Below are 26100 nucleotides of genomic sequence, written 5' to 3'. Positions count from 1 at the left end.
GCTGGAGATCGGACACAGGTGGAGTAGATTCTGCAGTGACTTTATCTGCAGTGATTGTGAAGATTTTTCACAAGAGGATTGATAAACTAAAAAATTTTTTAATCTAAATTTAAAAATAAATAAAATCAAACTGGGGAGTCAAAAAGGCTTTCCAGAGGAGGTACTGAAGTTTTGAAAAACAGGTAGACATGAGCTAGTTGAAGCGGGGGAGAACACATCCTATGCAGAGAGCAGAGAGCACACGTACCAAGGCACAGGGATGGGACTGATCAATGTGTGCACAGCGATTTAGAAGTTATTTGTTATGGCTGCAGGGAAGGAGGTTACTTGTGGTTAATGGATGAGAAATGAAGCTAAAAATGTAGGCAGGAGCCAGAACTTAGTGTCTCTTATGCTAAATCCTAGTGTCACTTCCTGAATAATCCTTACCTTTCACATAAAAATAAGTAATGTTCACTGAGCACTTACTATGTATGTGTCAGTATCTGCTCGATGTGCTTTACATGTATTAACTCATTTAACCCTCACAATAATTCAGGCAGTAGATACTATTATTATGCCTTATCTTACATGAGAGGAAACTGAGGAGCAGAAAGGTGAAAGAACTTGTCCCCAGTCACACAGCTGTATGACTGGCAGTCTAATTCCAGGGGCCAAACTATTAACCACTCTGCCTCTCATTAGTATGTGATGCTTCAAATATTTAAAACTTTAACTTTTTTCAAGGTTATTTGGAGGCTATAGATTCTGCAATATTTCTTTTTATTTATTCTTTTTGCAGACAATGTTCTTTAAATTGTTTTTTAATGTTTTTATATCTGAAGGTAGTAAACAGCTTCACTATTTTCTTTTTCAGTTTTTTTTTTTTAGTGATTGCCTATTTATTCTTTAAGTGAGCTTCCACAATAATTTTGTTGAACTAAAATTTGGGATTAGAGGACTTTGGTTAAAAGTGCATTAAATGTATAAATTAAATTGGAAATGACTCAATGTTTCGACCCAAACAATTATTCAGTGTTTCAGTGTTATATATTTCTTCGTTCATCTTTTTAATTTATAAAGACATTTTTATAATTTTCTTAAAATAGACAGCATTTAATAAGATTATTCTTAGATGTGTTGTAATTTTCGTGGAAGTGTAATATCTTATGTTTTTTAATTCTTTATTTTGGACATATAGGAATACTATTTATTTGTCCATAAGATTGTTTTTCCTGAAATGTGAAAAATAAAATTACCACTCAAAAACTATAAAAATAGAAAAGGTATACACTTTGCTCAATAATGTCCAAAACATTCAGAAGAAATTTGGATCCATATGAAAGGCTACAAAGAAACTATGGCATTTTATTCACTGTTGATGTGTGCTTGTTACACATTGGAACTATTGTCACATGCATTTCCATCTAATTTTTCCAATAATAAGAGAGAAGGTGACGTGTTGGTGAGTGTAATAGAGCCCCCTCCCACAAATTACGTTGCTCTCCATGACCCATCCTAAGTCTCACAGTTCAAGCTAATCATTGACAGAGCTTTACAATCACAAGCTTTTTTACTGAAGCGTTGATAAGACAGTCGAGCCGCTAGTGGCAAATGAAGCCAGGCTGTGAGGCATGATCTCCAGGGAATGAATGGATTTTCTTCAGCACCGATGAAAGAAACATACGCTATAGGAAAACAATGTCCAGCGGGGGACTGCAAAGATCTGTCATCCTGTCAGCATTTATTCTCCTTCGAGCTGTTACTGGATTCTCTGGAGACGGAAGAGCTATATGGTCTAAAAATCCTAATTTTAGTCCGGTAAATGAAAGTCAGCTGTTTCTCTATGACACTTTTCCTAAAAACTTTTTCTGGGGTGTTGGGACTGGAGCATTTCAAGTGGAAGGGAATTGGAAGACAGACGGAAAAGGACCCTCTATATGGGATCATTTCATCCATACACACCTTAAAAATGTCAATGGCACAAATAGTTCCAGTGACAGTTACCTTTTTCTGGAAAAAGACTTATCAGCCCTGGATTTTTTAGGCGTTTCTTTTTATCAATTTTCAATTTCCTGGCCAAGGCTTTTCCCCGATGGAACAGTATCAGCTGCTAACGCAAAAGGTCTCCAGTACTATAATACTCTTCTCAACGCTCTGGTACTTAGAAACGTTGAACCTATAGTTACTTTATACCATTGGGATTTGCCTTTGGCACTGCAAGAAAAATATGGGGGGTGGAAAAATGAAACCATAATAGATATCTTCAATGACTATGCCACATACTGCTTCCAGACGTTTGGGGACCGAGTCAAATATTGGATTACAATTCACAACCCATATCTAGTCGCTTGGCATGGGTATGGGACAGGTATCCATGCCCCTGGAGAGAAGGGAAATTTAGCAGCTGTCTACACCGTGGGACACAACCTGATCAAGGTACTGTACAGATGACTTCTTATTATAGCTTCAGAGGATAAAGAGCAGGAGTTTAAAAGAAACTCTAAGAAGTGTATCTTCCATTTAAATAACTCTTTTTATTGAAATCAACTCAATCAATTTTAGTCTAATTCACAAGTTCTATCCTCAAATTTCATTCTTAGTGTATGTTTTATCTATCTAAGCTATTATTAATGTGTTAATCCAATTATTTTCTTTAAATATTGCACTTTTTAAATTAACTATTTTTAAATCTACTGTTATACATCAGAGCATGAGAATGTGAGTTTCCTTTCATTCTGTGGAAAACCAGCCCTTTATAAATTTAATTGTTGAAACCTTTTTCTGACCACATGCAACAATTTCAGAATTTTATGTTAAGGCATGACCATTTCAAATATGTATTTGTTGTTAGTCTTGCTATTCTTAGTGATATTTAGAAATAGTGAGCTAAATAAATGTTAGCTAACTGATGATACACATTAAATGCAGGAATTGAAATAAATGTATTTCACAGTTGGTTTTATTTGTATTACATGGCAGGAAAGATGAGATTATTTGTTCTAGGAGCTAAAATTAAACTAGTAGCATAAAAACTGGGAAGAATATGTTTTAAGTGTTCTAAAGGAGCATATTTCAAAAGCTAGAGTTTATGCTGGGAAATGCTAAAATGATTAAAATAATAGTGAAAATGTAAGCAAAATAATAGCTAATATTTATTGAGTGCTTACTATTTACCACAGACGACATTAAGCATATTACATGCATTATCACATTTAATCCTCATGATAACCTTATGAACTGGGTCCTATTATTATCCCCATTTTAAAGATGAGCAAACTGAAGCTTAGTGAGATTAAATAACTTGCCCAAGTTTACAGAGTAAAATGAGCTGTTGTCAACATGGAATTTATAAATTACAGCATTAGTAAACATTGGATGCCTCTATTAAGAATATTTTTAAAAGAGCAATCTTTCAGGAATTTTCAAGAGATTTCATCTCACATTGAGGCTAATATCTAGAATCAGACTTCACTTTTTGAGCTAAATAGTTTGCCTGGGAAAAATAAATTACCCTGGACACCTGCTACCTTTTGAAAATGAAAAAAGCTTTCCTAGCAGGGTTTCATAATGTGCTATGAGACATAATTTGATTTTTTTTTTAATAAATTTATTTATTTTATTTATTGATTTGGCTGCTTTGGGTTTTCTTTGCTGAGCGTGGGCTTCTCCCTAGTTGTGGCGAGCGGGGGCTACTCTTCATTGTGGTGCGTAGTCTTCTCATTGCGGTGACTTCTCTTGTTGTGGAGCACAGGCTCTAGACATGCAGGTTTCAGTAGTTGTGGCACGCTGGCTCAGTAGTTGTGGCACACGGGCTTAGCTGCTCCACAACATGTGGGATCTTCCCAGACCTGGGCTCAAACCTGTGTCCCCTGCATTGGCAGGTAGCTTCTTAACCACTGCGCCACCAGGGAAGCCCTAATTTGATTTTTTAATAATCAAATGTTAAATATATAGAAATAGAAAAATGTATAGGAACATAAAATTACCCCATGTCTAAATTTGCACATACAAAATACGTTAATCCTTCTTTTCTTTTTGAACTTTCTGGATTATTATACGTGTGGTTCAGTCACATCTGCCCTTGCAGTTAACAGATTGCATTACAATATCAAGGTCATTTACATAGCTTTGAATATAGCTGTATATAGAACATATTATTAATATGTGTGTATACTGTGATTTGGCAAATAGGCCTCAAGGGGAGAAAAATTATAGCTATTAACTATGAAGGTTATGGTATATATTTTATTTTATTTTATTTTATTATTATTTTTTTTTTTTGCGGTATGCGGGCCTCTCACTGTTGTGGCCTCCCCCGTTGCGGAGCACAGGCTCCGGACGCGCAGGCTCCGGACGCGCAGGCTCAGCGGCCATGGCTCACGGGCCCAGCCGCTCCGCGGCATATGGGATCCTCCCAGACCGGGGCACGAACCCGTATCCCCTGCATCGGCAGGCGGACTCTCAACCACTTGCGCCACCAGGGAGGCCCTATGGTATATATTTTAGAAAAAATATTCCTTTTATTTAGTTCTTTCAATTATTAAAACAATACATGCTTGTGTAAACTGAGAAACATCAGATTGTACCAAAGGGTACACAATGAAAAGGTTTAATTTCTCCCTCCCTCTCCGCCTGATAATCCCAACCTCAAGAAAACTAGTATTAGTAGTATTTTATATAGTCTTTTTAAAGTTGTCTATGCAAATACATGCACATATATGATTATTCAACTTTTGTGTAAAGAAAAATATTCTAAATTGTTAAAAAGTTTTTGGTTACCTGGAAAAATGTTCACAATTAGAATTATCATGAAGAATATGTTTCAGTGATTCATTTAAAGCCTTATAAACTGACTGATAAAAATACACAAGAAAAAGTTATAACTAACAAATAGATACTGCTTCCGAACCTATCCTATCAAAGCTATATTTTCAGATGTTTTTCATTTTCCTCTAATTTAAGATAAACTCTGCCTCTAACACAAGATTAACACTCTCTGATAGTAAGATAAATTTTATAGTTTTAAATTGATGGATTACATTTTAAAATTATTATGTTTTCCAAATAATTTCTTTCATCCCTTTAAAGTTTCTAAATCACAAACCTACATAAGGAGCATGAGGGGTCCCTTGTAATTAGTCAGAAAGTGAACTCTGCTGCATAACCCAGTGGCTTACAGCACCAGAGAGAAATCTTGCAATAGTCTGGCTGCCTGAGGTGAACTAGATTTTCTCACTTGCTCCCTCTCTGTCCTCCTTCTGACATAGAAAAGATTAATTTGATATTTTATGTTGCAATGAAGTATTTCTTCCTTATTATGCCACCTTGTGACCCAGAAGAAGCATTCTTTAGGACTAGTTTTTTGTCCAAGAATATTTATTGAGTTAAAAAAACTAATATAAAACTAAATTCATGGGTGGTTTATAGACCACTTTATTCCCCAATCCTCAGATATTGAAAAGATTTCACAGCAGCTATTGCAATGTTTCTAGTTCCAGGATGATGCTGAAAACGCCATCTCAGTCTGAAATGTCCTGGTTTGCAGGAAACCTAAATGGTCTAGGCAGTCCTGAGACTGACCTGGAATCTAGACTCCACTTTATGCGGACTTGGTGGCACCTAGAGCAAGTCTCTCAGGTAGAAATTTACCATAATCACCCCTACTAATAGATGCTCCACTCTGAGTTTTTTACAATATTTGGAACAGAAAGAGGGTGACTTTTTTGGCCTTAACCATCTCTAAGCACTGTAATCATAGCTTTATATACTATCTATAATTTTTTTTCTTTTTTTTCTTTTTTTTTTTTTTTGCGGTACACGAGCCTCTCACTGTTGTGGCCTCTCCCGTTGCGGAGCACAGGCTCCGGACGTGCAGGCAGTCTCCGGATGCGCAGGCTCAGCGGCCATGGCTCACGGGCCCAGCCGCTCTGCGGCATGTGGGATCTTCCCGGACCGGGGCACGAACCCATGTCCCCTGCATCGGCAGGCGGACTCTCAACCACTGCACCACCAGGGAAGCCCTATCTATAATTTTTACAACAACCTTGCCAGGTACCTATTATTATCTCCATTTACAGAGTGACATTTCTACCAAGCATCATGTCACTCCCTTGCATAAAATCCATTAGTGGCTTCCCAAAGTTTTAGGGATAAAGTCCCAAGTTTTCATCAAGATCTTCAAGACACAACCCCGGCCTCCATTCCCTCCTTCCTGACCATCCCCATCCCTCTCCCATCCCCATCACTAATGCTGACCCCTTGTACCCTACACTCCACAATAATGCACAACTAGGAGTGCCTTAATTTTACCTTACTATTCCTCTCCACTCAGCCTCTACTAACTCTCTATCCAGCTAGAACACCCTCCTTACTCCCTGCTTTATCCATCTACTGTCCTTCAATACTCAATTTAGGCGGTCACCAGCTCTAAGTTCTCCTTGACTCATTAGGGTTAGTGTCCCTCCTGAGGGCTCCCATAATAAAATGTGCTTGCTTTTATCATAGCAGTCTTTTCATATGGTACTTTTCCATCTCCCCCAACTAGCCTGAGAGTTCTTTGCAAGGAGAGACTATTTTTCATGTGTTTTATGTTTCCAGTACCTAGCACAGAATATTAGGTACATGATAGGTATTAAGATTTGTGGAATGAGTGGTTTAGGATTTCTATCTTAAACCTTGTAATGAAAGAACCAATCTCAAGTTCAAAATTCATATTTCATTGCATTCTTGCTAATTCTTGAAATATTGCTTATATTAATCCAGTGGTGTGTTTATAAGTTAGGACTCTTGGTTGCAAGAGACACAAACCTAATTCAAGTTGGCTTAAGCAAAAATGAGCATTTTCCTGTAACCAGATCACAGGGATGAATGGACCCAGTAACCAGGACACTCTCAGAAGCCCTTTATCTCAGTCTCTCACGTCCATTCCTTCTTGTGGGTTCTCCTCATTCTCTCCTTTGTAGAGGAGAGTTCTCTCTCCCAAGTTCAGTTTTTAAAACCCCAGAGACAGATCTTAGCCTGTTTGGCCTATGCACTCATGCCTCAGAGCAGCAGAGCCACAAGTTTTCACATTAGTAAAGGCAGTAATGGTGTCAGTTTTCATTCTATTTTTAAAGCAGTAAATATGCATAATAACTGAAATTTATAGATTCCATCCCCTCCTCCTTAAAATGAAATATCTGAGAGCCTCTGAGTAAACATGCAGGGAGGTTGGAGGATATGAGATTGCTCATAAGATGGTAACTCATTCAGTTTATTACTAAACTAAATACTGCCAGCTTCCATGATAGTTCTGACCACTTCATGGCTTTAAATTATTATCTTTCATAGATGTGAACTGTTTACATAGTACCAGGATTTCTCAACCTGGGCACTATTGACATATTGGGCCAAATAATTCTTTCTTGTCGTGAGTTGTCCTGTGCATTACACGACATTTAGCAGCATCCCTGGCCTCTGCCCCCTAGATGACAGTGGCACCCTCCTCCACAGGGTTACAACAACCAAAATTGTCTCCAGACTTTGCCAAATGTCCCCTGGAGTTGGAGGAGGGGGGCGGGACAAAATTTCTCCCCCTTCCCTCCCATGAAAACCACTGACTTAAACCTATAAATTGGCAACTGGTTAAAGACATGAAGCATAAAAAATAAGATGTTTGAAATAGAATCAGTATGAGGGACATAAAATTGTCTCAGTTTTACAAAATTGCCTCAAGGAGATTTTCACCAGACCTGTAAGTCACATACATAGACTCTAATTTATGCCATATCAGGATGTTTTTAGAGAACAAACAATTCTTTAAAAAATGTTAAATGAGGAAATAATGTTGATGATTGTATCTAATTTGGCTTTTCACACTTTGGGAATAAAGACTGTTCCTACTAACTTTGTGTTATTTGTAAAATACTTGAAAGAGTTGCCACAAACTATTTCTCTTATATAGTTATTTATGAACAAAACAGTAAACTTACTTTTTGAAAGCTTGTACTTTTTTTAGAGCAAAATTCAAGAATTCAAACAGAATGTTATAGAAGCAATATTATAAATATATAAATATTTATCCATTTTTGATGCCATAACACTGTGTTTCACAAAGTTTGGATATTTTGTGCATCACTTCATGCTGGCTTTTTTGCTGGCTTTTTTGTTTGTTTGTATATCCAAGTACCACATGCACTATTATTTATTAAAACATTTTTCTTTAAAAATGTTTATTTTGGGCTTCCCTGGTGGCACAGTGGTTGGGAGTCTGCCTGCCGATGCAGGGGACATGGGTTCGTGCCCCGGTCCAGGAAGATCCCACATGCCGCGGAGCGGCTGGGCCCGTGAGCCATGGCCGCTGAGCCTGCGCATCCGGAGCCTGTGCTCCGCAACAGGAGAGGCCACAACAGTGAGAGGCCCGCGTACCGCAAAAAAAAAAAATGTTTATTTTGAGGGGAGTTCCCTGGTGGTCTAGTAGTTAGGATTCAGTGCTTTCACTTCTGTGGCCCGGAGTTCAATCCCTGGTCAGGGAACCCACAAACCGTGTGGCCAAAAAAAAAAAATGTTTATTTTGAAAGGAATTTTTATATCCTATTATACACGAAATACCAGTATTTTCTAATAAACTTAAAATAAATATTTAAAGTAAAAAAATGTTCAACTTTGTTCTGCCCAATGTCATATCCCATACAAAAAGAGGTAGGTGTACCAGCCTTGGAAAAGACCACTGAATATGTAAATTTTATTCTGCATTTTAGTATATATTCAGTCGTAAAACCAAACACATTGTGTCATTTAAAAATGTGTCATAAAATGCTTTTTCTTATGTAATTAAAATAATTTAAAAAATGTAAAAATATTTATTAAATGGGAAAATGCCAATACTTATGTTTATGTATATGAGTATTTTATATATGAGTATTTTATTTTCTGAATATTTTAAACTTCTTTGAAATAAACTTTTCAGTACAATCTTTAAAGAAATCGACTTATATAAAACAAAATATATGTCAACACTTGTTTGTATACCACACACAAATAGTGCAATGATTTTTTAAATTCCTCAGGGGCTCAAGAGATTGCTTAATACTGTGAAAGAGGGTTTCAGGACAAGAAATGTTGGGAAACTCTACTCTAGGTCAAGGCCTCACCCATTTGTTCCTGAGCCTAGAATAAGACTTGATTTATTCCCTATTTTTCCACCTCTTTGAGGAACTCTGTCTTAGAATGACTGGCGTCATTCTCTCAGAGAAGGTCACACGAGTCTGCATATGTATTAGGTGTTCAATAAATAATATTAATTATTTTCTATTTAAGGGAGATCTGCCTTGCCCCAGAAAGTATTTAAAATTGTAATTGAATAAAAGTGGACTTCAGACACACACACACACACACACACACACACACACACCCCAGATACTGGCATAAATATATAGTCTTTTCAGAACATGCAAATCAATTTCTGTGTATACCAGCTTCTATTAAGAAGTTTACATTGAAAGCCCATCTCGAAACAATGTGCAGAATGTTGATCATCCTTAAAGCTGAGAGATGTGTTTTGAGTGGTCATCATACTATTCTTTCTATTTTTACATGTTGTGACAAAAGCAAAAAAAATAAGATAAGAAAGTAATGAGAATATTTTGTATTTTTAAAAGAAAAGAAAACAATCATCTTTATATAGTACGCTTCTTAAAGACTTGTCGAAATTCTTAACCAAAATTTAGTGCTAAAACTGCAAAAACAGCTGTGAAAAAGCCACCATTCAAATGATTTATAGCTAAGCCTTCTTTGGCAACAGACAGCTGCAACTGCTTTCTTTTTTCTTTTTTATAAATTTATTTATTTTTTATTTACTTATTTTTTGGCCGCATTGGGTCTTCATTGCTGCACGTGGGCTTTCTCTAGCTGCAGCCAGGGAGGGTTACTCTTCATTGCGGTGCAGGGGCTTCTCATTGCGGTAGCTTCTCTTTTTGTGGAGCATGGGCTCTAGGTGCTCGGGCTTCAGTAGTTGTGGCACGTGGGCTCAGTAGTTGTGGCTCACGGGCTTAGAGTCGCTCCACGTCATGTGGAATCTTCCCAGACCAGGGCTCGAACCCTTGTCCCCTGCATTGGCAGGTGGATTCTTAACCACTGCACCACCAGGGAAGTCCCTGCTTTCTTGAACAAGAAGGCTTCAGTGTTTCACAGGCACATTTAAATAGATTAAATGTCATTTTTAAACCTCTTTGACCCAACCCCCCTACCAATATCTTGAAGACTAAGTGTAATATTTTGAAATGGAGTTTCTAGCTGGAGCATTTTTAGCTTGCCTTGGTTAGACAGAAGCAAAATCTTCAAGGATCGTCTGAAACGTTTTTTTTTTTCCATGAAACAAAAAGGAATTTTAAAAAACTCCCTTATTAAAGTTGGGTTGCAAGACAATAACATATTAAAATTAATTTTTGCTAAATCTTGTAGCTAAAAAACTAGCCCAAGCTTTTCTGTCAGTGAGAAAGTTAAAAAAAAAACTTACGGGCTTCCCTGGTGGCGCAGCGGTTGAGAGTCCGCCTGCTGATGCAGGGGACACGGGTTCGTGCCCCGGTCCGGGAAGATCCCACATGCCGCGGAGCGGCTGAGCCCGTGAGCCATGGCCGCTGAGCATGCGCGTCCAGAGCCTGTGCTCCGCAATGGGAGAGGCCACAGCAGTGAGAGGCCCGCGTACCACACACACACACACACAAAAAAAACTTACTTGCTACCTTCCACCATGTCCCCGCCAACACCAAAAACAGCAAAAAATGAAAAAGAACACAGAAATGGGGAGCATAAAGGACAGAGATTGGTCTTAAGTCTTAAAATGGAGACTTGAGACAATTATTACAGATAACTTTTTGACATTCTATCATACTATTCTTAATAACTATTATTATAAGCAGATTTTTTTTTCACGCACCTAATGTATTGTCAGAAAGTGTACTAGGTTCTTTTCATATGTTAGCTCATTCATTTCTCACATCAACCCTGCCAGGTAGATATGCTTATAGGCATTTTATAGTTGATGAAACTGAAGCCCACAGAAATTTGCCTGAGGTTACAAAGCTGTACAAGTGTGGGTTTTTTACTCATAATAAGTGTCAGATCCAAAATTTAAATTTCATCTGTCTGAATCCAAGCTAGCAAGGTTTAATGACATGAATCAGCTACCTAGCCTCAGTGAAAAACAATTTACAGCCTACAACTCCATTGCAGCCACTTGTGTTGATGCAGACTCAATAGATATTTGACTCATATTCCCTATTTAAAGACCAAAACAATCTATGTATATCCATTCATCTGTCAATGGACATTTAGGTTGCTTCCATGTCCTGGCTATTGTAAATAGTGCTGCAATGAACAGTGTGGTACATCTCTTTTTGAATTATGGTTTTCTCAGGGTATATGTCCAGTAGTGGGACTGCTGGGTCACATGGTAGTTGTAGCACATATATATGATGGAATATTACTCAGCCATAAAAAGAAACGAAATTGAGTTATTTGTAGTGAGGTGGATGGACCTGGAGTCTGTCATAGAGAGTGAAGTAAGTCAGAAAGAGAAAGACAAATACCATATGCTAATGCATATATATGGAATCTAAAAAAAAAAATGGTACTGATGAACCTAGTGGCAGGGCAGGAATAAAGACATAGACATAGAGAATGGACTTGAGGACATGGGGAGAGAGGGGGAAGCTGGGGCGAAGCGAGAGTAGCATCTACATATACATACTACCAAATGTCAAATAGCTAGCTAGTGGGAAGCAGCTGCATAGCACAGGGAGATCATCTCTGTGCCTTGAGATGACCTAGAGGGGTGGGATAAGGCGGGTGGGAGGGAGACGCAAGAGGGAGGGGATATGGAGACATATGTATGCACATAGCTGACTCGCTTTGTTATACAGCAGAAACTAACACAGTATTGTGAAGCAATTATACTCCAATAAAGATCTATTTTAAAAAATCTATCTACATGTTTTATTTGTCCACAAAACCTGTGAACAATTTATCACTGGCCCATACATTAACCATTAGTTTTTTCCTTTGTCCCCATGATTTTACTTTTTATTTGCTCAAAACTTTAGCGTCCCATTAAAGTGCTGTTAAATCACATACGTGTGCCCTTGGCAATACCATCTAAAGTTTAAAAATGTTAAAACAAGCATTAATTTAATTAGCTAATGCATAGTACATATATAGATATAAATACATATATATATATATATTTTTTTTTTTTTTTTTTTTTTTTTTTTTTGCCACGCCACACAGCTTATGGAATCTCAGTTCCCTGACCAGGGATTGAACCGGGGCCACAGCAGTGAAAGCCCAGAATCCTAACCACTAGGCCACCAGGGAACTCCCCATAGTACCTATATTATTATCCCAACTCATCTTCATTAGGACCTAAGACACCTCTAACAAAATATAGGAAATAATGATCAAACAAGTTAACACTAGTATTCTTATAGATGTTCCTAATCAAATTTGAATAAAAGGTAAAAACAGCTTTTGGGTAAGAATTGCTAAAAAGTTTCAATAACCAGAATACCATTGTTAGATAGAAGAGTCATGTAAAAAAAAAAACTATTTGTAGGGCCTCCCTGGTGGCGCAAGTGGTTGAGAGTCCGCCTGCCGATGCAGGGGATACGGGTTCGTGCCCCGGTCTGGGAGGATCCCATATGCCGCGGAGCGGCTGGGCCCGTGAGCCATGGCCGCTGAGCCTGTGCGTCCGGAGCCTGCGCGTCCGGAGCCTGTGCTCCGCAACGGGGGAGGCCACAACAGTGAGAGGCCCGCATACCGCAAAAAAAAAAAAAAAAACTATTTGTAGATGGCAATTGGTATTTTATAACCTTCAAGAGAGCAGTATTTACCTTTTCTAATCATTAAGTAGAAAAAGTTATACTTCAGTGAATGATTAACAGGTTTAAATAAATATAATTATAAATGTTCAGAGAATAACATTATGATCGTATTTAAACAGCTTAATTTGATATGAACACTCTCATACATGGAAAATTAGGCCCAACTGGAGAACAGAAAATATTGTAAGTAGTGGAAACAGTGCTAGATATGACGAAATTATGAACTGAGGGAAACTTCACACTCGTTTATAATATAATACATGTATCATTTAATTGCATGTAAAAAATCTTACTGAGAAAACTCAATATTAGAAAATAGTCTATGTTAAAAAGGAGTAATTAAAATTATTGAACATTAACAGCAATTCTGTTGCTGAAAAGTAGAGGGATGCTGAGAATAGATCACAACCTTCTAACTTACTAACCAATAAACAGTGAATCACAGAAGTAATTAAAGTGATTTCCTGGATGATCTAATAGTGCTACTTGTTTGGGGGAGCCTTAAGGCTGATGAAAACCAGGATCTTTTAGTATTTGGAGGATTCCATTCATTGGTTCTTTATAGCATCAATTCTTGACCAGAGATTATGTGACTGAATCTTAAATAAAGAGCTGGGTTTACTGTTATCAGTTCTTCTTCCATGTTAATCACGTGTGTATTGTACGCCTCCTCCTTTTACCTTTGAATATCAACATATTATTCTGGAGTAAAAATATATAATGAAATCCAGAATAACAGAACTTTTATTTTTTTTGCGGTACACGGGCCTCTCACTGCTGTGGCCTCTCCCATTGCGGAGCACAGGCTCCGGACGCACAGGCCCAGATGCCATGGCTCACGGGCCCAGCCGCTCCGCGGCATGTGGGATCTTCCCGGACCGGGGCATGAACCCGCGTTCCCTGCATGGGCAGGCGGACTCTCAACCACTGCGCCACCAGGGAAGCCCCCAGAATAACAGAACTTTTAAATTAAGTTTCTTTTTTTTCCTTTGAGATTTTTGGAACTTCAGAGAAAGTGAAGAGTGATAGCATAGAGCAATTAAATTCACTGACAGAAACCATCTGTTTCAACCAATTCTCGTGACTTTTTTAAATTTCAAAGATAATGCATTTTTACTGCAAAACATTCAAACAACACAGAAAGACATAAAGTTAAAAAGGAAAGCTCTCCTCTTTTCTTACTCCCTAATCCCATACCCCAGAAGTAACAACTGCTAGCAGCTCGTTCAATGCCCAAATATTTTTCTATGTATATATAAGCATATACATATAGTCATTTTTTTACAAATTTGAATCATATTACTACCTTGAGCTTTTGTTATCATTTCTAATTAATTGAAATGTAGACGTATACTGTTTTTCTTCTACTTATTTCTATACTTCTCTCTCCTACTAGAGGTCAGAGTTCATCTGAAGGCAGGAGGTGTCTTGTTAATATTTTTTCTAAATGCCTACTAAGGTGACTTGCTTTTTTTTTTTTAAGCAGTCTCCATAGAGACTCTCAAAAATTGCCAACGCCAACTATATTTCAAGTCTTCATGGCAGGGTATTAGGAAATTTTTCAATTAGCAATAATCATGCCTCGGATAAACCTCATTGGCTATGATACTGCCACTGCACAAAGCTGCCTTGTATTTGTTAAATAAGTGTTTATAGACTTGAATTTAAGCAATCAATCAACATAAATGAATGAAGAGTGAAGAAAAGGATAAAATAATAGCCATGGGTTGAGGCCTTCCCTGGTGGCACAGTGGTTAAGAATCCGCCTGCTGGGGCTTCCCTGGTGGCGCAGTGGTTGAGAATCTGCCTGCTAATGCAGGGGACACGGGTTCGAGCCTTGGTCCGGGAGGATCCCACATGCCGCGAAGCAACTGGGCCCATGAGCCACAACTACTGAGCCTGTGCATCTAGAGCCTGTGCTCCGCAACAAAAGAGGCTGGGATAGTGAGAGGCCCGTACACCACAATGAAGAGTGGCCCCTGCTTGCCACAACTAGAGAAAGCCCTCGCACAGAAACAAAGACCCAACACAGCAAAAATAAATTAATTAATTAATAAAAACTCCTACCTCCAACAAAAAAAGAAACGCCTGCCAATGCAGGGGGCGTGGGTTCAAGCCCAGGTCCAGGAAGATCCCACATGCCCCAGAGCAACTAAGCCTGTGCGCCACAAATACTGAGCCTGAGCTCTAGAGCCCGCGAGCCCCAACTACTGAGCACATGTGCCACAACTACTGAAGCCCGTGCACCTAGAGCCTGTCCTCTGCAGCAAGAGAAGTCAGGGCAATGAGAAGCCCGCACACAGCAACAAAGAGTAGCCCCCGCTCACCACAACTAGAGAAAGCCCATGTGCAGCAAAGAAGACCCAACGCAGACATAATAAATAAATAAATTAATTAATTTTTAAAAAATAGCCATGGGTTGAAGGAAAGAGATAAGTAAGAATGATTTCTCTAAACCTGATTTTGCTGATGTGTATAATTTCTTGAAGGGGAAAAATAATTAAGCAGAACAGAAGGTAATGCTGATGAACTGTTTGACTGGGGACTGAGGGGGTTGGATAAAGGCATAATCAAAACCATGACTCTTAGATTGTCTCTTAGAGTGTTCCTGGAACCCAAACACTGTCAGATGGCTTTCTCAAGGTACTGGCCCTTGTTTTTGTGCCATGTCTGTTACATACCCTTGCATTTGCACAGCCTGTTCAATCACCTTTGAGTCTAAGATGTAAAAGTCTGTTTCAAAAGCTCATAATTTAATTTGCATCATGTCCAGAAATCACAGTGATCTAGAAGCTGAAGGATTTAGTTCTAATTCTGGCTTTGCACTAACTGAGACCTTGGGCAAGTCACTTCTTTTTCTTTTTTTTTTTTTTTTTGGCCGTGCCATGCGGCTTGTGGGATCTTAGTTCCCTGACCAGGGATCGAACCCTGGGACCCTGCAGTGGAAGCGCAGAGTCCCAACCACTGGACTGCCAGGGAATTCCCAAGTCACTTATTTCTTTTGTTTCAGCATCTTATCTATAATAGAGAGTTTTTAAGAATTGGACCAAATGATCTCTAAAGTCCATCTTCTACCTCTAATTAGCAAGCAAGAACACAGAACTTGGAGCAATACAGCCTGGGCTTGACTTAGCTTATGAACAAGCTACCTAACCTCTCTTCCCTCTCCTATAAAACGGGAATAATAATAGTACCTACCTCTCAAGATTTAAATGAGGATTAAATGAGATGGTACATGGAAAGTGCTTAGAATAGTGCTCAGCACATTTAGCACTAAATATATGTTCATTCTTATTACTGTTTATATTGTAAATTTTCTATGGTTCTGTAATTTAACCACTTCTGTTTTATTTGATCATGAAAGTCACTCATCTTTAAGGACCATTTAATTATGATTTGTTCAAAGGTGATGCTGAGCTAACTGCTATGCAACCACAGCGTCCCTGCCCTTTCAGTCTAATATTGACAATGGTGTAAACATCACCATTCTTGGTCAAGACAGTCAAGTGTAGAAATGGTTCCTAAGGGACTCATTTAGCCTCTGACGCCAGTAAGGACAATATCTAATGTCAACATTGCTGGTTCTAGGAAAGAGGTACAGGGAATTACACAAAAATGTTACATGCTGTACTAGACACTTAGACAACTACATGGTTTTCTGAATACCTCAAATTTGCTGGCAGGTCCTCCATGAACTTTCTAGGTGATCCTAAATTCCAGACACGTATAGATATTTTATTCTCAACAGGTGAGCGTGGGACCCTCAATCTAGGACTGTTTCGTTCTTTTAATAACCAAGTACAGCCTAAAGAAAATATAATTTTAAAACAGTATGCTGTGGTTCAAGTCAAATGGCCTTTCCCCAACATTCAAAATTTAGAACTGGTGGGACATACAGAAAGCATGATGGTTTAGTATAGTGATCAGAGAGGCCTGGATTCACATCCTATCTCCACAACTACCTAGCCTCTGTGAACTTCAGTTTCTTCTCTAAAATGGGAAAAATAAAACCTGCTTTGCAGAGGCTGTATTATCAACAATGTATGTCAGGTCACCAACAAACTAGCTGATCCATAGTGGGCATTTATTCAACAAGTATTCTATGCCAGGCTCTTCCCTGGACATCTGTATGTATAACTGTGAACAAAAGAGATACAGTCCCTGCATTCAAGAAGCTCCTAGGCCAGGAGTGGATCTATGTTGCATGGGCCTGAGACTTACATAAGGAAAAAATTCAAAATTATGGACACAAAAGTTGGTACAAAAGTAAACATCTATTTAGAATGAGAAAAATATTACAACAAATTACTGTGGTCTTGGAGATTCAGATTCCTTATTTTCTGAGGTCTCTTCAAGGAATTTATCAGAAATATCAATACTTTCTTAGAAATGTTTCCAATCACTACCTGGTTCCCCACCCTCCCAGCACATTTCATGGGGACTCAGGCGAGTGAGGAGTACTGAAGTTTCAGCTTCCTTAGGTTCATGGTCAGTCTGCCTTTGTTGCAGGCCCCAAAATGATAGGTCTTATTTTTGTTTCTGTACAAATTATATTGTTTGTAATTTTCAAAGTGGTTTCTATATTGACTATCTTTAACTTTTTATTCCTAAATCCTGAGGAAAGGCTTTAAGTCCCCAACCCAGGCCATTTTAGCTTCAATTATACTTGGAGATACAGTCTTTTTGCATTAAAAAAATTACTAATAGGATCACTATTGTTAATTTAGTACTAACAGAAAGCTTAAAATGTCATTTCACCTTCTGCAAAGTTGGCTTGCAAATGTTCTCCTTGGGTAAGGAACCTGAACTTCAGTAAGGTACCAATTTACTGATATTGATTTCTTCTAAGTGCCCTTCTAATATCTGGGGAAACCCACAGATGCTTCTTTTAATAAATTATGAACTTTATTCTAGACCTTTTTCCCATTGTGTTGCCAGGTTTAGATTCTGGCTCAGGCATTGGTTTAGTTTAGTAATATTATACTTGAAATTAGAATTCTATAACAATAATAGGACTTCTTTTAAGGAAAAAATATATTAGGGTTTAGTTTTTACATGATTTCTATGTGGAAATCCTGACACTAGGCAAATTGATAATAATCAATGATTTGTTAGAATAAGTTGAAAATATAATGATTGAAAAGAAAATAGGAGGAAAACGAATTTTAATATGATCATTACTGAGTTAGTCCAACCATAGAAAATATGAATTCGAACCATTAAAAATAGAATGGGTAAATATTTTCTTTATGAAAGGTGGTAACTTTTGTTAATATTTAAATTCTCTCCTAAGAGTAATGAGGGTAAAATATTGTTTCCAAGAGTTTCAAGATTGTCAAAAAAATAATAAGAAAATGACAATCACATAATTTTTTTTTAGCAATGAACAATAAAGTTCACATATCTTAAGCACCCAATAAATATTTGTGGAATGAATGAATGTTAAATAATCTGGAAGAGCAGCAATTGTAACTAGTAGAAAACTTGATACTTAATATAAAGAAGTGCTGAGTAAATTAAATAATAAATCAAACTGAAATGAATCCTAGCCCAAATGAACAATGAATAATTTTGATCAGCAGCAAAAAAATAAATGAGGACAAAGCGGACAGCTGCAAGCTTTGAGAGGTCAGGGAGCACCATCTGTGAACACCCCTCATGCCTACACAACTCCCCACCATTCTGCACAGTAAGTTAAATAATTTTCAGCTCGCTCTTTCAAAGTCATTAAAATTTAGGTTCATGTGGTTTTCATAGGGTCTTTACATGTATTACCTCATTCCATCTTCACAACGATTCTCTAGAGTGTTTATTTTTAGCTCAGTATAATGAAGGAGGGAACTGAGGCTGCTAAGAGGGAAATGACTGGTCCAAGACCGTAAAGCTAATTAGTAGGAGGGCCAGTACTAGAGCCTGGGTGTCCTGCTTTCAAGACCTGGGACCTGTCCCCTGTGGTACCAAGTAGGTGAGTAGCACTTTTATATCATTCCTGATGGCCAGTTATCCCCCAAAAGAGCAATCAGTGATTCCAAGCAGGTGGTCAGAAAACACTCTCAGTGAAGGACAAAATGTATGGAAATCAATTTGGAAACATGCAAAACAATTCAAAAAATAGGTAGCTCATTCCTGGGATTAAAAAAAGGAAAGGATTTAAACAAATTAAAGGCTATAAGACCAAAGTTAGTTACTACATTATTTATGACAGGAAAGAAGGAAGGCATGAGGAGAGAGAAAGAGAGAGAGAGGAAGGAGGGAGGGAGGGAGGGTAAGTAAAGGGAGGGAAGAAGGAAGGGAAGATGGCAGGAAAAGAAAAACAAGCTAATTTTTATCAAAAGAGGGAGATGACTAAGTAAATCATATTTCATCAGATTGATGAATCGTTATACTAAGATTATTATGAAAACTAAAAATAACATGGAAAATGTTAGAGTGACTTTAGCTGGGAAATATATTTGGAAAAGTTGGGGGGAACACAGAAATATGAAAACAGTTTGCTCTGTGGAGTTTTAAAGTATATTTTCTTTAATGATTTTCATTTAATACTTTATTAAATAGCTTTAGCAATAAACAAGTTTATAGTTCACATGAAAATATTTCAGCCAAAATGTGGCTTTAATTCATGCAGATTTGAAAATTTAACAAAAATTTAATTTTTGACAAATGATTGGGTGTTCCTTAAATACAGACACGTGTAATGCGCTAGGTTTCTTCAACATACGCCTTCCAAAGCACTGCCTTCCACCCGTGTCCCTTCCACCACGTCTCCCTGACCTCTGACCCCTTCTTCATCTTTGTTTCTAAAGTTGTCCAGCTATCTTATTTGCCTCCTATCATCCACAGAACTTATCTGAGTCTGGACTTCCAGGGGCATCAAAGAACTGCTACGTTAGATTAGAGGAGGGAACAGAATGAGATATTAGGCCCCTGGCTGTCTCTCAGTGACATTAGGTCCTGCTATCTGCCTCAAAAAGAAAAAGCTGACTTCCCCTTTAAGCTACTGAATCTAAAGAACAAAGGTTGAAGCTCCCTTAAATCAATCATTCCAAAGGTAGACGGCCTTGTACAAGATAGAGGGTAACCTTGGAAAATCACAGAATGACTGTTGTGTAAGGTTGCAGGGCCCAGGTTGCACTCCCCCGCCAACCCCAGTTCAGTTTCCCCAACAGACCTCCTTTATGAGCGTTGGACCAAAGCACACACATAGATACCCCAGTTTCATCAGGAGTTATGTCAAACTCACTGCCTCAGAGCCATAGTTTTTACCTTGTTACCTGGCGAACAGATCAGGTTATAACTACAAGTGCTGCACAAAGAACCTCCCCCACATTCTCCACATGAGGATGGAGAGGCTGTCTTCAGCCCAGAGCAAAGATAACCCTAGATACCTTGATAGCTTATGCAAATAGCAGCAAAGGTGAAAGAGACACTGTGAAACACCAAGGTCAACTTGGGGCATAACAACACATGTATATATAGATATATGGAGAGATAGATATCTCCAGAAAACTCGGTTGGAAAGCTATTGCAAAGGTATATGTCTGTCATCACAGCTTAGGTCATCTTTCATATAGTTACAGAAATATGCAATAGAATATCTATTTCAAAGAAAAGCCCCCCTGCTTTTTTTTCCCTATTAGAACCGGTTAACTGCTATTAGGACTGGTTTAATACATTTATACTAATTTCATCTCACTCTCCCTTTAGTGTCTGATGGCATCATATTCACAAGGCAGCTAGTTTATGGCTCAGAATCTTACGTGTGTTTAGTGCTTCACAGTTTACACATAAGAGGTGCACACCCACCCTAAAGAGGTGTACTGATCACTCACTGCGGCTTTTATGGTTGAAAGCGCTGAGGCTACCAAGGGATTAAGTGACCGCTTAGAATAAAGCAAAGAATGCCTCCCTGTGAATTCTAGTAATGCATGGTTGCTTTTGTTTCAAATCAGGAAAAATGCAGTTAAGAGTTTCTGCTGTGTATACACTACCAAATGTAAAATAGATAGCTAGTGGGAAGCAGCCGCATAGCACAGGGAGATCAGCTCAGTGCTTTGTGACCACCTAGAGGGGTGGGATAGGGAGGGTGGGAGGGAGACGCAAGAGGGAAGGGATATGGGGATGTATGTATATGTATAGCTGATACACTTTGTTATACAGCAGAAACTAACACACCATTGTAAAGCAATTATACTCTAATAAATGTGTTTTTAAAAAAAAAAAAAAAGACTTTCTGCTGTGATTCCAGCCCCAGAAAAGTCCAGAAAGAGCTGCTGAGACCACTTAAGGTGGAATCTGCCCTGGGCTGCCCTGAGATTCCTTTCAGAAGCTGGAACCTAGGGGTGGAGGCAGGGGAGAAGGCTACAGCCTGAACACTTTTCTGAGAAGGACATTCTTAAGGATCTTTGGGAACGTTTGGGTGCTAAGTGGTTCCAGGATCTTCCGATGAAAATGGAGTAAGAACAGGTAGATAGAGGTAATACCTTGAGTCATCTGCTTCTTCAGAAAATCTTTCATGGAATTATTTAAATTAGCTATTCTTGCATAAAGCAAGGAGACACCAGTTTTGAAATCCTCAGCCCTTACATTAATGTCTATCTTTCCCCACTTAACAGAGTTTATGGAACATTTTTAATGTCCACAGGATCTATTAGGTTTGAGCCATTGCTTGTATTTTTTTTGTTTTTGACCTTCAAAAAGGCACTTTTAGATAATTCAGCCCAATATAAAACATCTCCAATGAGCAAAAGGAAAGCTAAAGAACAAGACTGAAAGCAGACTTTGTGGGTTACAAACAGTAAGGGTTTGTGCCCTTGTTTTAGAAACACCCAATTAGAGGAGAAATTGGCACACCTGGGAAGAGCCATTAAGAGACAAGCAAGTCAGGTGCTGAGTGAGGAGAGGCGGATACGTAAAGGAGCAAGCTCTGGCTGGCTAGGCAGGAAGGAGACCTTGCACATTTAACTGGCCATTAGTCCTTAACTGGAGTCCTCAAGTTAAGAACCATACAGCTAGCTCATGGTTCTTTATTGAACCATGCCTCTGCCTTAATTTAGTGTCTTATTTTATTCAGTTTTATATGTTTCTCTTTCATACATTTTAGTCTTATTTTCCCATTAAGATTATTGGCTCCTGAGAGCAAATCCCTGCACCATTTATTTCAGCCTCTTAGGGCAGGGCAAGACAGGCAATGAGTCAGCGCTCAGTAAGTACCTATTAAATAGACTGGAAACTGATCACGAGGCTCTGTTTTAAGTGAACGCAACAGGAAATGTAAATTCCAGGGGGACCAATAATAATAACATCCATCTTTAGGCAGTAGCTCCTAGGTGCTCTATTCTATGCTACATATTTAATATGTACATAATGCTCTACATCTAACAACAACTTTACAAAGGGTATTATTATTTTAAACTTCATTTTACAGCTGAGGATATGAAGAGATTTCACACAGGCTAAGTGCCTTATCTAAGGCTACTATAGTTAGTACCTGAACTTCAAGCCCAACTGTGCTGACGCCAAATCCTACACTATTTCCACTGGTTTTCTGAGTTGTGCCGTGCCTGCCACCCTTTTATAATAATAGTAATAATAGCTAAGGCTTATATAGAGCTACACTGTGTGCCAGCCACTATTCTAGAGTGCATTAATTCATTCAATCCTTACAACAAGCCTAGGAGGTGAGCTCTATTATTATCCATTTACAGAATATAGAAATTGTATTATCCTGGACTTCTAAGTTAGGGCCAAAGGAAGACTCTGTAGAACAATGAAAGCGCACTGCTCTGAGTCTTTCTATGTAGAGGAAGAAACCCTATAATCCACATAGTGTCTCACCTGTACCCAGCCCCGAGAGAGCCTGGAAGGGAGCCAGGGAGAGGAGAAGTAAGATGGAGCTGGGACAAGAGCTCTCTGCCTGCCTCTCGGTAATCCTATAAGGGAGGCTTTAGGATGGAAGCACAGGGGAAGTGAACAGAGAGCAGACTTTGCGGTCATCAGGGTTCCCTGGCAGCTTTCCCCTGCAGCACCCGACGCTTCACTAATTTGTCCATGAGAAGACCTTGGATCAGCCAAGTCACAACCCCGTGAGTAAGGACAGTAAAGATTAACAATATTTTCTTGTTCTTAGGCTCATTCAAAAGTTTGGCATAACTACAATAGAAATTTCCGCCCACATCAGAAGGGTCAGTTATCAATCACGCTGGGATCCCACTGGATTGAACCAAACAGATCAGAAAACACAATGGATATACTCAAGTGCCAACAATCCATGGTTTCTGTGCTCGGGTGGTTTGCCAACCCTATCCACGGGGATGGTAACTATCCAGAGGTGATGAAAAAGAAGTTGTTCTCCATTCTACCCCTTTTCTCTGAAGCAGAGAAGAATGAGGTGAGGGGCACAGCTGACTTCTTTGCCTTTTCCTTTGGACCCAACAATTTCAAGCCCTACAACACCATGGCTAAAATGGGACAAAATGTGTCCCTCAATTTAAGAGATGTGCTGAACTGGATTAAACTGGAATATGGCAATCCCCGAATCCTGATCACTGAGAATGGCTGGTTCACAGACAGTCATGTGAAAACAGAGGATACCACAGCCATCTACATGATGAAGAACTTCCTCAACCAGGTTCTCCAAGGTTGGTTGCACATTAGCTCAAAACAACTGTCTTGAATACTTATGCTATAGGGTATTTAAAGTCACCTTTGAATATATGATTATTGTTGTTACGGTCATTGCTGGACTTCTCTATTTTCCAATGTTGACAGAATTTTTTAATGTTACTCTCGTCCTTTTTTCTTTATAAATGTATTTATTTATTTATTTCTGGCTGTGTCGGGTCTTCATTGCTGTGCATGGGCTTTTCCCTAGCTGCAGTGAGCGGGGGCTACTCCTCGTTGCGGCACGCGGGCTTCTCATTGCGGTGGCTTCTCTTGCTGCAGAGCACAGGCCCTAGGCGCGCCGGCTTCAGTAGTTGTGGCACGGTGGCACGTGGGCTCAGTAGTTGTGGCTCACGGGCTCTAGAGCGCAGGCTCAGTAGTTGTGGCGCACGGGCTTAGTTGCTCTGTGGCATGTGGGATCCTCCCGGACCAGGGATCAAACCCACATCCCCTGCATTGGCAGGCGGATTCTTAACCACTGCGCCCCCAGAGAAGTCCCACTCTCGTGTCCTTTTAAATAAAGATCTGAAAACAATAATTTTAGACTGTAGATACATCCTTAATTGGCAACAAGATGCTGTTTCATTCCTTTTAAAAGGACATAATGCTAAAGGAGACATGTCAAAAGTTTTCTAACAGTAGTACTTTAGTCTAAGATGCTGAAAGCTTTTTTTGATTGTGCTCCTTTTACTCTACTACATGACTCAATGACAAAAAGTCTGAAGACAAAGAATGAGCCATGAATGGCTAAGGTGAGCAACTTCTATTGTTCTTGGATATTTCTCTAACCCCTGCCCATCCCCTCATTCCTTTTCCTTTACTCAGGTAGTGACATCTGCAGGTGGCTGACTGAAACGATGGAGCAGAGGACAAGCTCGAATTATGACGTTCTGTCCCCTACAGAGTTGGGCTCCATTTCTCTCCTATGTAAAGGAATTCTCAGTGGATCTTTCTACAACTCTGTAGCTCTCTTTAGAAGTCACAAGCTTGGAGGGAATTCCCTGGAGGTCCAGTGGTTAGGACTCGTGGCTTTCACTGCTGACGGCCCGGGTTATATCCCTGGTCAGGGAACTAAGATCCCAAAAGCGGTACAGCATGGCCAAAAGAAAAAAAAAAATGTCACAAGCTTGGAGAAAAATTCCTGGTTCTGCAGAAGAGAGTGTTCAGGGAGGGTCCTCAGGGAGAGCAAGACGTACTGTCCCAACTTGCAGGAGGAGCACATGGAACAGAGCCTTGCCCAGCCATGGGGCACATGCACATGGGGGCCTCCAGAGCAGAGAACTCTGCCCACAGGGCCTGGGCCAAATGCCAAGCACTTTGGCAAAAGTGGTGTCATTCCCCAGGCGTTACCATTCCACCACTCCTCAGGACCCTACGACAGCAGAGAGACTAGAACCAGGGCCTGCTGAAACATACTTATTTCATCGGAACCCCTTTTTTTAGGCTGTGCCATGTGGCATACAGGACCCCAATTCCCCGACCAGGGATGGAACCCACGCCCCCTGCAATGGAAGCACAGAGTCCCAACCACTGGACCACCAGGGAAGTCCCACATCAGAATCTCTTGACATCAATTCCCTTGACATTGACTCCACCTTTTAGGAAAAGAATATCAGTGATAAAACCCCCAAAGTGCAGAAATGAGACATTACCATGAGAAAATGAAAGTTTTTAAGAAAAATGGTTCATGATTGATTGGGGTATTTGTTGTTTTTATTGCATATTTCATTTTTATCTAGTTCCTAAAAGTTATTGAATTTAAAGCTAGAAAGTTCCTGAGAGATCATCTTTTCCAAACTTCTATATTTACAAATGAGGAAACAGAGATCAAGAAACTTGCCCAATAGCCCCGTCCCAGGAGCACAGGAGAGCAAGCCCTCTCCCCTCCTGCCCCTCGGCCCAGTCAGTTCTTGTTCTCTTACATCACTGTGCTTCTTTCTCCTCCTTAAATCTACATTCACATATGCTCATTCTCAAAGCTGATATTTCAGTCCCTGAGGATTGTTTCACAGAAGATAGTTTGTCCACAAATGGGAACCAACCCAAGGTTGAAATGAGAAACCCTTGGTCATGAGCAGACATCTACATTGGTCCCAAAGGGCTCTGGAAATTATCATGCCCTCTGACACAGATTTTTTTTTTAACTATTTCAATTCAGTATTTTACTTTTTTTTTCTTCTTATAAATCCTCAACTGCTATTTATTTATTTATTTGTTTATTTTTGGCTGCATTGGGCCTTCGTTGCTGCACGCGGGCTTTTTCTAGTTGCTGCGAGCGGGAGCTACTCTTCTTTGTGGTGCACAGGCTTCTCACTGCAGTGGCTTCTCTTGTTGCAGAGCACGGGCTCTAGGCACACGGGCTTCAGCAGTTGTGGCTTGCGAGCTCTAGAGCACAGGCTCAGTAGTTGTGGTGCACGGGCTTAGTTGCTCCGCAGCATGTGGGATCTTCCCGGACCAGGGATCGAACCCACGTCCCCTGCATTGGCAGGCAGATTCTTAACCACTGTGCCACCAGGGAAGTCCTCTGACACAGATTTGCACACTAAGCCTCAAGAATATTTTAAATTTTATCCTTTAACTGTGTCATTCACTTGGGAAGACC

At 39.4% G+C, this 26100-nt stretch overlaps 1 protein-coding gene and 1 non-coding gene across 2 annotated transcripts in view; one reads left to right on the top strand and one right to left on the bottom strand.

Moving 5' to 3' along the window:
* Positions 1-1593: 1593 nt before the first annotated feature.
* Positions 1594-26100, top strand: part of KLB (klotho beta) — a 36772-nt gene continuing 12265 nt past the window's right edge. The window contains 2 exon segments of the mRNA XM_060097195.1: positions 1594-2418; positions 22966-23476. Coding sequence (XP_059953178.1) covers positions 1594-2418; positions 22966-23476 — 1336 coding nt within the window.
* Positions 14326-14465, bottom strand: LOC132501213 (U4 spliceosomal RNA). Its single transcript, XR_009534192.1, has one exon. It is a non-coding gene; the product is annotated as a U4 spliceosomal RNA (small nuclear RNA).

Source organism: Mesoplodon densirostris, chromosome 1 (assembly GCF_025265405.1).
Source record: "Mesoplodon densirostris isolate mMesDen1 chromosome 1, mMesDen1 primary haplotype, whole genome shotgun sequence".
NCBI classification, from domain to species: domain Eukaryota; kingdom Metazoa; phylum Chordata; class Mammalia; order Artiodactyla; family Ziphiidae; genus Mesoplodon; species Mesoplodon densirostris.
Note: the sequence above shows the minus strand (reverse complement) of the source record. Positions and strands in the feature narration are given on the sequence as shown.